This window comes from Peromyscus californicus, unplaced genomic scaffold, assembly GCF_007827085.1.
Source record: "Peromyscus californicus insignis strain IS unplaced genomic scaffold, ASM782708v3 Scaffold_15__1_contigs__length_86483966, whole genome shotgun sequence".
NCBI classification, from domain to species: Eukaryota; Metazoa; Chordata; class Mammalia; order Rodentia; family Cricetidae; genus Peromyscus; species Peromyscus californicus.
The window spans coordinates 34,813,425-34,826,051 of NW_026294447.1; the positions used below are offsets into that span (position 1 = coordinate 34,813,425).

Below are 12,627 nucleotides of genomic sequence, written 5' to 3' on the forward strand. Positions count from 1 at the left end.
ACAAAAGTAGCTAAAACAAAACAGCTGGCGTGTGATATTTCTGCTGGAAGTAGAGATTAATAGGTTGAATCATTGATACTTTTCACAAACAAACAACTGAATAAAGAGATGAAAGGAGTCTTTGGCAGGATGGCATTCCAGATGACATTGTTTTCCCTCCCATCATCACGGTCCGCCATTTGCCTGCACAGTTTACACATAATCTCAATCATCTGCACAATATCTGTAATGACATACAATTCCTCAGGAAAATTGATGCTCTGAATGCCTTATGGGTAGAAAAGAACAGTGGGCAGATGCATATCTTTTCTGTAGGAGTAACACTTCCCTGATAGAGAGTTCTGAATGAAAGTCACTGAGAAAACACTATTTACAAAGATTCCTTCAAAAAATGCATTTAATTCAAAAGTGATTTGTTGGCCATCTTTCTTTTGAAGGGCAATATAAATCCCTTGTATAATAGGACAAAAATCAGGTATTAATAGTCTCAAACTCTGTAAGCCTCGACTGTGCATGCTAGGATTTTAAGGCTCAAGGGTGACTAGGCAGTTATGCACCATTTCTTGACATTTATCTCATTCCCTCTGAATTTCGTTGTTGCTATTGTTACCTTGATAAATAAAAGTGAAATATTATAGTCCAAGTTTTTCATCAATCTTTATTCTACTGATCACATTATCAATAAAATTTAACAGCAAAGCAAGTCCAAAGAGTTGAAGAAACTGATAAAAATCACCACACTATAGGGATGGATAGACTCCACAACAGCTCTTTCAAATAGAGGCTTTGTTGTGCAGAGTTGATTAATTCTTGATATGAGCTAACATTGACAAATTGCAAATTACATACCAGTCAGGACTACACAGAGAGATTGTATCTTCAAAAAATAAAAACAAAACCAAAACACCCCCCACAAAACCCCAACAACAAAAACAGAAAGAGAGAAGGAAGAAAAGAAGGAAGGAAGGAAGGAAGGAAGGAAGGAAGGAAGGAAGGAAGGAAGGAAGGAAGGAAGGAAGGAGAAAAAAGAAAATGACAAAACATAGAAAGTATTCATACAGAGAAATCTGGGTAGTGGATTAAATTACTTGGAGAATATAGTGTTCTGGTTTGATCAGAACTACAAGATCTTAAGAAATCTGGGACTTTCAGAGTCCCAGACATTTAAAGAACAGGCACCAGGACCAGCTATATGTAACTATGGGAAGTTTTGCATCTTCCTCATCAGAGTCAGTAATTTACAAGATCCTAAACTCCTCAGGAAACCAGAATTTGCCACAGAAATCTTAAATCAACTGCTTGTTTAAAAATACAGTATCCTAGCATTTCAGAAATTTTCCATTTGGGGCTAAAAGCATCCAGGTCTTCAACAAACAGAAAAAGAAAATCCATGCAATTTGAGATATGGAAAGAGGATCGTAAAACTGGGAGTTTCTTTCAACTCCAAAAACAGAACTTTCTGTGGCAACTTCTGGTTTTCTGATGGTTCCCAGTGACAGTAATTCTCACAGTAGACTGGGGGTCACTGTGATTGTCTCTGTGAATGTTGGCATGAAGTGAAAAACATTATTGCAGCTTCAGCACTGTGGACCTGTGTGTCAGCATGTAAATTATTGCTCTTGACTACTGTAACTGATTATAAGGGCTGAAGGGGGAAGCCAAAGAATTTGACAGGTTGTATTCATTCTCCTGTTGAAGCTAGAAAAATAAATATCAATGGTACTGAAATGCATGGCTTCAATATAATTTTGTCTTTTTATTTTTTAACTTTAACATGTGAGTTTAATATATTTGTTTTCTTTAGAAAAATAGCAACATTTGGGAGAAACAACAACAACCTGGTGTTACAAAAAACTTAAATGTGCTGCCTTTATTTTTTATTTCATATAATTTAAATTGATGTTTCCCCACTGTCTTTAAGTTGAGAATGTTAAGCTGAATAAAGATTTGAATGTGCACTATACATTTATAGTACAGAACCCATGCCATCTCAGAGCTTAGGCGTACGTATGTACCCAGCAGTGTATTTTCAGAATAAGTATTACACAAATTGACAGTAACTCATAGGTCAATCTATCTGTTTTTTTTCCCTTCTCTTTTCCTTTCTCCCATATTTTCTTTTCTTCTCTCCATCCACCAACTAATGAAAAGATTCTATGAATTGAAAAAGCTCAGGCTGAAAGTACTGGACCACCTTGACTGACATGGGGACAGGGGTTAGTAGACTATGTATCTTGGTAGCAGAAGTTGCACCCTAATGTGTGGCTTTGATGACCAGCAGGCAGGGCACAAGCATAACGTGACTTTTAAGGGTTGTGCTAGAAAATGGAAACTGACTTGGAAAGAACCATACCATCTGCTACAAATTTCAGTTTTAAGATATAAATTAATGTTCTCAGGATTAAAAAATGGTGCTTAATTTACCTCACTAACTCAGTGAAACAATTATTAAACAGAATGGTATAAGCTCCTAAAGGCTTTTCTTATGAGTAATGCTTTGTGGGCCAAGTGGATGGCTCAGCATTTAAGGGCACTTTCTGCAAAGCCTGAGAAGCAGTTTTATGCCCAGATCCCAAGTGGTGGAAGAAGAGAACCAACACCTGCAGGTTATTGTCTGACTCATACACGTGCACCGAGGAACACAAGCACTCCCCAACCCAAGTAAGTAAGTAAATAAATAAGGTTTTGTTATAAATTCAGGTAGCATACTAAATTAAAGACAGTTACACTGGAAGCGAAAGTGACCATTTTAGATGTTCTTATAAAACAGACTATTTGATGATGTTTCAAAATATTCATATTGCTTTGAAAGAACATTCATATCATTAGTTTCTATGCCAAAATGTATAGTACTACTGTCTTTCATTTGATTAATAAAGTTTCTTTGACCTTGTAATGTATCTTCTGGAAAAGTTACTAGTTGATGAGGGATGCTCTATATAAGAATTAGCAGTCTCAAAATAAACTTAGATACCAGGAATGTAAAAAATTCATTGGAAGGACAACAAGATACATAGGTAGAGGGAGAGCCCAGCAACTTGCAAACTTTCGGTTACTATGGTAATAGAATTTTGGAAAATCTGGGTCATCTTGTTGCTGTGGAAACCCAGGAAGAGCAAAGTTGAAACCCCATAATGACCATTACTTTTTCTCCCCAATTGACGGTGAAGCCATCATCTATATTTTCCTATATCTGAAGTTGCATTAGTGAGTCTAGAGCACATTTAAGTTTGATTACCTTAGGAAATGAGAAAGCACTTAGACTGATGATCTAGTGTATATCGACAACCTTATGAGTTTCCTCTGTTTTTTTTACAAACTCCTTTTTTAAAAACTCTTTTTACGCAATTAGATTTTTTTCTCACATAATATATCCTGATTACAGTTTCCCCTCCTGCTATTCCACCTAGTTCCTCCCTAGCCCCCCTCCCATCCTAGACCACCCCCTTTCCGTGTCTCATTAGAAAACAAACAGGCGTCTGATGGATAATAATAAAATGAAATATAACAAGACAGAAAAAAAATACTAACATTAAGAGGGGACAAAACAAACCAATAGAAGAAAAAGAGCCCAAGAAAAGGCACAAAAAGTAGATATAGATTCAGAGACTCAGTCACTTCCATACTCAGGAATAAAACAGCAACACTAAACTGAAGCTGGGTGGTGGTGGCACACACCTTTAATCTCAGGACTGGGGAGGCAGAGGCAAGTGGATCTCTCTGAGTTCAAGGCCAGCCTGGTCTATAGAGCGACTTCCAGGACAGCCAGGACAATATAACAAAACTCTGTCTCGAAAAAAACAAAAACAAAAACAAAAAACTAAACTGAAAGCCATTTTGTGTGTGTGTGTGTGTGTGTGTGTGTGTGTGTGTGTGTGTGTGTGTGTGTGTGTGTATGCAAAGGACCTGTGGGATAAAAAGAGGGAAAAATATATAAATAAAATAATAATAATAAAAAGTAAGATAAAATTTAAAAAAAAGAAGGAAAAGTCTGGTACACTATGTGACAGAGAATATCCAAAGACTGCTTTGAGTTTGCTTTCTGTTGGTCCTACAAACTAAACTATTTCAAGAAGTCATATTTTATATTTTTATTAGTGCTTCCAGTCACATACAAATATATCTATCATAAGCATTAATGTCTGTAGATTTTGCTGGGAAATAATATTTATTTGTAAGAGAGAAGTCTATTGATAACAAACATAAAGCATGATGATGAACTTTTTCCAACTAGTCATTGGTGACTGAAAGAAGCAACCTAGCAAATTCTGATGCTTTCTTCATCATCTAAGCTTGAGTGGTTAAGTATATCTTTCCTTCTATTATTTAGATTATTAATCCTATTATAAACAGTATTTACTGAATGCTTTCCATGTATCAAATACTTTTATGTTTTATATACCTAGATTTATTGCTTATAAAAGCAAACAATGGGGTTACTTTTTTGTTTTTGTTATCCCTAAGTTTCAAAACAGAAGCCAATGAATGACCCTAAACTTACAGAACCAGAAATTGTACCCTAAATTTCTGAATCAAAACCCTTAAAAAAAAAAGCTCTTTGGACAACACCCTGCCCCATGGGGACCCTGTTGAGGGAGACAGGCTTTATCATTTAACCTTCCATGGCTTGGTACTCACTACATAGTTCAGACTGGCTTCAAACTCTTCCTAATCCTCGGTCTCAGTCTCTTGAACACTGAGATTGCAGGTGTGAAACACCATGCCTGACCAGGAAAACATGTTATTGTCAACAACAGTCTAACAACATTTACTGTTAAAAGTTGGCTTCTAGACTGATAAAACATTTTTTGTTCCAGATAGCATCAATTATTTGCTTCTAGTATCTTAAGGTGTTCAATGGTTAAAAAAAAAACAAAAGTCAAAAGTTTCCCTAGTATTTCATATACTAAATTTAGAAATATGAAAAATTATAACCAGAAAAAAATGCATACTTCACTGTCATTTAACAGTGCCATTAGCTTCTGGACCCTGCTTTAAAAAATAATGACACTAACAAAACAAAATAGTGTCTATTTCTCTTAAGGTTCAACCCTCCTTCCTCCCTTAGAATTCTTTCTTCCTATTTTCCCAAAAAAAGTAGATAGGGCTATAAAGAATCAGAATAGCATTCTATTTTGAAATGAACCAATAGGAATAAATCATAAGTTAGCTAATGTACAATAGGTGTGACGCTGGTCTAAGGAAGAATTTCTACATGAATAAGAAGGTGTACAGGTCTTTCATTTCATTTCACATGGCACAGAGGAAAAGCCATGTAACTACACAGTGATCAGGAGGCCATGGCAACTCAAGAAGACAGCTCCTACCAGAAACTAATTGTGAAGGCACTTTGATCCTGCAATCTGTGGCCTTGAACCCACACAGATCTCTGCCTCTGGAATGCTAGGATTAAAGGCATGTGTACCAACTTGCGGCCTCTATATCTATCTAGTGGCTGTTCTGTTCTCTGACCTCAGATAAGTTTATTAAGGTGCACAATATTTTGGGGAACACAATATCACCACAAGCATTTATATATTTTGCTTCATAACTTTGACTATCAAATTGCTACAACTAAAATATTTTATTTCTTATAACATGTAGGCTGCATTCTGCTAAACCTAGGAGACCACTATGAAAAGAGCAGAGCATGCTAAGTTTTATTTTATCTGTTTCCTCTGTGAAATTGATGAAGACAGATTGAAGAGTATGAAAGAGAGAAGAGAGAGACAAGAGAGCGAGAGATGGAAAGAGGTGGATAAGGAGGTGCAAGGAAGAAAGAGGTGAGGGAGGAGGAGGAGGAAGAAGAGACCCAGCGGAGGTATGGGAGCTCACTACTTGTTTACTCAGTTACACTTTTGTAACGCGTTCCTCTCTGGATGTAACCCACATTTAAGAGAGGCATCTTAATTAGGTAATTTTTATAAATGCTGAGGCTGTGTAGACCAAATCAAGGAATCTATGTAATTAAGTAAAATTAGCTCCACCTGCCTTGTTTCTCTATCGGCTTCATCATCACCTCTCAGGCAGGTACAAAACATGTTTTCCATCCTAATATAGGTAGCCTACTTAATCCTCATTGCCATTGAAATCACGAGACATCAACATATAAGTGGCTGAAATACATTAAAATAAATGAAAATTTTATCATAATTCCTATGTACCCTTATGTTGTGGGTACAGTAGGTACATATTTTAAATAATTTCTTAGTTATCATAATTATGCTCATTTCAAAATACACATATTTATTGAGATTACAAATTTACAAATCTAAGTGAACTTACTCTAATCAACTATGAGAAATAAAACTACATCAATAGTTTACCAGAAAAGGATAAAACCATCAGTCTTTGGACTTGGCCACAGGACTGTGTTACTTGGTCAGTGTGAGTGACAGGAATAAATAAATGTTATTTTATAATTTTTATATAAAGTGCTATGAATGATCATAACAGGGTTAGGAAAATTGGTCTAAATGTAATATATACTGTGACAAGACACATTTTTATAGTATGTCATCACTGAGGATCAAAAAATATTGAATAATTTCCTTAACTTGATACAGAATTAAACTGTAATTCTAATTCATTCTGAAAAAGCCAACACAAGCCATTGTTGGGTAATGTGTAGATGATTCTGACATTTAAAATGATTCCTGGACACGGCACTAGCAACTTGATTTCTTTAAAAAGCTCATATGCATAGAGTGGAATGAGTTCATTTAAATACTATGATAACAAAGACATTATCTTGCTATCCAAAACAACCACTTAAGCTTATTTCAATGTCTATATTCCTAGGTCTCACATCAAAATTCTGCTTCAGCAGGTATAGAATGGACCCAGCAATCTACTCATGGTGAAACTGCTTTGCTATAAGAACTTGGAAGAACAATTATCAATGAAGCTATTGTTTCTATATTAGCTCATTGTGTCATTTGAGCATTGTGCAAACAGGGCTTTAGATTGATCCTCATTAACACGTTTAAATGACCACAGAGATTGTCATTTGCAAGTGTGTTCATAGTAAAATTACACTTGTCTATTGTTTGTTCTTTATCAGGACTAAAATCTCCAAATTTCCATTTTATAAACATATTTGTTACAGAGGACACTAACCAAACCTATTGCAATATTCACAATATACCTTTTATCTTTGTATAGTGTACATGTTTTCCATAATATGTTGCCAAAGAGCGGTTTAATATTTTGTGTGTATCCTGCAGCTTCTAACAGAACACCTGATGTCACAGTGATTATGTTCCTGATTTTCATGCTTTTCTTTCATGTCAGAAGAACAATAAATGGAGCTTATAGGCACCTATTGTTTTACTCAAAAACCCAGCTGCTTCAACAGGCTTTAGGAATTCTGTCACTTTCCTCTCTAATATTGCTGATGAAGTAAGACATCTTTATTTATGTCTAATAAAATACTCTGGCTTCAGCTTGAATTTCTTTTCAGTAATTCCAAGAAAGCTAAAGTGCTCCTCATTCTCCAGTCGAAATAACTCTTCAAGCATAAGAGTCAATCAGTCATCCCTAACCCCATTTGAATTGTGAAATAACAAAACTATAGACTTCTGCAACACATAATGTTAAGTTGAATTTTTGAAGTTTTGGTCTTGAAACAGTTCATGTGTCCATTGATTTAGTCCAGTCTCAGATTAATTTACATGAGACAATTTTAATCAGTATGAGACAGTTTCCTACCTGACAAACATAGGAAAAGACACGACCAAGCAAACATACAGACAAAAAGCCACAACTGGCTTGTCAGAGGACATTAAGAATTAATAAAGCCCTGTTCAAATGTAAGGCGAAACATAAGTAATATATTTACTGAATTGTTCCTTTTCACTCAATTGTGTTACCTTTACACATCTAATAGGAAGTAGTTCCATTTTATTTTGTTTTTCCACCATGGATCATCTGACTTCTAACACACACACACACACACACACACACACACACACACACGTTAATAGTTGGGGATATGGTTTCTCAGGTAACTACTCTTGCAGCACAAGCCTGACACCCAGAGTTCAGGGTTGAACCCACACAGAAAGCCCCTCTGTTTATGTGCTTATGTAATCCTAGCACTCTTGTGATAAGATAGAAAGAGGAGACAGAAGAATTGACCACAGACCCACATTTTCAACAGCAGCACCAAGAGAAGGTGCCCTAAAACACGGTGGAAGGAGAGAAGAGACCCCCCAAAGCTGCCCCCTGTCCTCTAAATGTGCATTGCACACATGTACTCACACTCACACGCTCACTGTCTTACACAGACACTAATAAATTAATATATTTAAAAAATATAAAAAACTAGATTAAAGGGAAGGAGAATCACTAAAACACACATAGTTTAAAATGACCATAATAATAGCGATAACTTGTATGCTATTTTTGAAACTAAATTTATATTAAAATTTTGAATAATTCATAATATTTTCATGTCAAGCATAAAAATGATTATAGTGTTTACATGTTACTATTCTATTTTTTTCAATATGCTGTTTTCTTTCTTAAAAAATGGTATAAGTTCACTAACTTAATGTTTTAAGACCACTAGGATTTTCCTTTATTTTTCTGAAACATACTTTCTATGAAATATTTTATACCCTCGCTAGTAAAGCTTGCTTTTTCTTCCCACATTATCTTTATATTTGCTTTGTCTGACTTTCATACAGTGTTTAATACAGCATTTTCTACTGTAAAGCCATTTAGCCAATATCCCTACACATAAATTCTGACACACAATAGGATATGAAGAAATTATTGAATGATAAATAAATGAATAAAAGAGTAGACATTTCAATTTTTAACAACTTGTTGGTACAGATAGAAATCAATGGAACAGATACAAAACAAAAGTAGAAACATACTTTGGAAACTATTTCTATAAAGTCTTAACTCTAATCTTTTCACTAAGTGAGTTGGTTAGAATTCGCTTATCAGTTTTTTTCTGGGAGAAGAAATAATGTGTGTTCTAAGTGTTTAAGATATTTGAACACATTAATTATTTCTTGTATAAAAATACTGCCTTGATAAAAACTGCTTGAATTTACCCATTACATTTTTTTAAATTTGAAAATATAACATACAAAAGAGTCTTATTTAGCTTTGTAACCATAAGACATTTTTAGCAAATTAGATGATAAAATTTTATATGAAGAATCCAATACTCGTCAAAATTCTCTTTAAATGACATATAGGCTAATTTGTAACATTTATGACCACAATATTTTAAGAAACTAGAATTTTCTACATTGCACACATAGTAACATCACACAGCGTCTTTCTGTTATTTTTCCTGTTTAGAGGTTTGCCAAACATCTCTGAGAAAACAAGACTCTCTTCATCTGTAGCTATCAACTGCCCAGGAAGATTAAAGGGCTTTCTAAAAACTAGCTGCAGAAAACACATATATAAAATACACTGGCAGTTCTGTACCTGTTTTATTGGAAAGTCTAAATGACACCATCTTGTCTGGAATATTACACACGTTCCTCACTGAAGCAATGCAGCTGTAGTTAGCGTAGTCCTGAGGTCTAAGATTCTTTAGCTTTAAGATCTTTGTTTCACCCTGAAATGGGAGAAGAGGTCATTAGCAGAGGCCCGTGGTAACCAGAAGGAATAAACTGACACATAGCATTGCAAAGCATTCAATCACATTATTAGCAGAATGTGTCCTAAATGAAAAAAGAAACACCACACTTAAGCATCATACTGGAATATGCCTAGAGGTAAAAACAAACAGACAACAATGAAAATTCATAATGTTTTCTTTGCACACTTGCCTCCTAGGGGAGGAAAGCCTACTTCTGGCAGTAGTTATGCAAATTATCATGCAAAGTTCTGAACAGTACACTTAATAATCGAGTTTATTCAACAAACACGGCAGTCTATGCAGACTTGAACAGGAAACACTATTATAAAAAGGACTTCTGAAGAAGAGCCAACAAATGAAATGCTGGCTTAACAGCAAATTAGAGACGAAAATTTAATGATCGATCATTATGCTGATATACATAAATATTTGGTGTAGATGGAGCAAAGGCAGATACCATACTTTACTCTGACTGGAGTAAGTTTCCTGATATTTCAGAATTGTTATTGTCTTTGCTGTTTGAACTTGGAAGCTCAGGGGTAGGTCTTCCACGCAAATGTGGAGTGTTGCAAACAGCTCTAACTCAGAAGTGATTAGAATACTTTAGGATTTCCTGCTGAAAGGGACTGTAGGAGCACTGGATGGAACTGTTGCAAGTGTAAAGAGAACAAACCCCCAGTGGAGAGATCCTCCTGCTCAATGCAGGCTAGAATCCTTGGAATTATTTTATCTCATAAAATCTTCCCTGTCGACTCTGAGAACGGTTCCTCTGCTAAGGAGTGTACTTTTCATGACAAAATAACATTTTAATGACTTCCTACATGGGAGAACTTTCGCAATATTAATTTTCTTATTTCAGACATTAAGTTGTAAAGGGCAATGTGGTTTTTTTTTTCTTTGCATTGCTTAAATAACATTTAATTCTTAAAAATCACCATGTACCTAATATGCCAGTGTGAACTGAAGTACTCAGTGGCTTAACACAGAAAGCCTAAGTCCATCTCTTCCATAGACACAGCTGTACAGCCTGGCTTTCCTCAAATGGGAGAGAGCTCTACACCAGTGCACGTGGCATTATGCTAACAATCTTCCATTCATGTCGAATTTCAATTCTAAACCGGTTACACATAAAACCTTTCTCCTCGGCTAAATAAGCAAAACTCTTATGATTCATATTGTGAAATAATCATGGCAATAATGAACACCCCTATCACCTCACATAATTACTTTTTTCATTTTTCTGAAAATATGAAGCCTGATCACTCAGTCTCTCTGCTAAGTCATGTGAATTACTGGCCTTGTTTTAGGAAAGACTTTGCATTGCATTTTTTAAAACAAAGATCCCACACAAACACATACAGAAATCAATATAGTTTTATAATATAGTTAAACATGTTCACTTGTGACACAGAGCTATCATAAATCAAATATAAAATGCCTCAATAAATGTGTTTAGCTGTGCAGAAAGAAAATCTTACACTTGAATTAGTTAACCCAAGTTATTTTTTAAATTTTCTATTTTTTTTGTGTGTGTGTGTTTACATGAGTGCTCATGTGTGTATATGCAGGTCACAGAACAAGTAGCAAGAATCTGGTTCTCACTGATCAGCATGTAAAACTTGGGGCTCAAACACAGATTATCAGGCTTGGCAGCAAATGCTCCTCAGCCATCTCATCAGCCCTCAGTTCATTATCCTAAGATGTTCACTGCTCAGATGTTTGCACTTTTCTTGGAAAACAGGTAAATATTGGTATCACCCGGGACTATAGCTCCAATGCTAATCTCGCTTTGTCCAAGTTCCTCTGGGTGGCATTTTGTGCTTCCCAGTTTCTACTGAAGCTCTGTTGTTCTACCCATCTCATTATTTCAGAGACTCCTTCAGCTCCAGGTGAACACTTGTCTTCTACTTTCCAAAATTTCGCCTCAACATGTGCTTTTGATGCTTCATAGACATTGAAAGTTTAACATGTCCTAAAATAAACTTGACATCTGTGCCTCCAAACCAATGCTTTTTTCCTTAATAACATATCTTAGACTTTACTGTAGCTTTTCATGCACATATTCAGGATCTCCTCCAGCTAGCTCTTTTGTTGGCATTTAAATTTTTGATCTCAAATTATCTTTTTTCACTTATTTTTAATTTTAATACAGTGACTATAAATTCAGCTGACAAACTCCTAAATGTATGTAGCAGAGTTGGAGGATGCATTGAAACAAATAGGACAATATTTCAACCTTTGTCTCAGCATTAGTAATGGATACTTGAGAAATAACAATTATATGTTTCTATGGTGTACAATGGTTTGTTTTCTTAGACCTTTTCATTATGACATAGCGACAAGACCAAAGTGAATGTCCACCACCTTACAAAGTTATTTTCATTGTTTTTAATCTCTTAGATATAAATATCTTCTATTATCCATTATCTATAATCTATACTGTCTATTATAATCTCTAATATCTATTATCTATAAATTTATTTATCTATCTATCTATCATTTACCAATCTATCAAGAGAGGAGGAGAGTCTAGCTATATAGCCCAAGCGAGTCTGGAACAATCTTCCTGATCAAGGTTTCACTATAGGTATGCACCATCATGGTTGGGGACTTACTGTTTTTAAGTATAAAATCAGCTCATTCTATTTCCATGCTAAATCACATGAATAATTTAGTGTTGCTTTAACAAATAAACACATCATATCTCTGCTCATCTCATCGTCTCATACCCTAAACTACATCCAGTATCCATTTTCACAGTTCTATTTACCTCCATGCTTATTTAATTCCACCTATTTCTTGGATGCCAACACTCCTTACCTCTCCACAAATAATTCTATGTTTGCTTCCTCCTAATAGAAAAATCCTTCCAAAAGAGCTGTTTCTGTTTCATAGTATCATTTTTTACATTTATTTGGGCAATGGATTTATCTTTCCCAGATTCCTTGCCTTTCCAGTAAGGACCTAAGGGCAACAATCATGTCAGACTCTCTCTCACTACTGTACTATGAGGGCAA

The 12,627-nt window shown here is 35.2% G+C and overlaps 1 protein-coding gene across 1 annotated transcript in view; it reads right to left on the bottom strand.

The window, feature by feature from the left end:
- The window catches only part of Mdga2 (MAM domain containing glycosylphosphatidylinositol anchor 2), a 794,049-nt gene that overhangs the window by 269,787 nt on the left and 511,635 nt on the right, over nucleotides 1–12,627 (bottom strand). Inside the window, 1 exon segment of the mRNA XM_052738256.1 lies at nucleotides 9,454–9,586. Coding sequence (XP_052594216.1) covers nucleotides 9,454–9,586 — 133 coding nt within the window.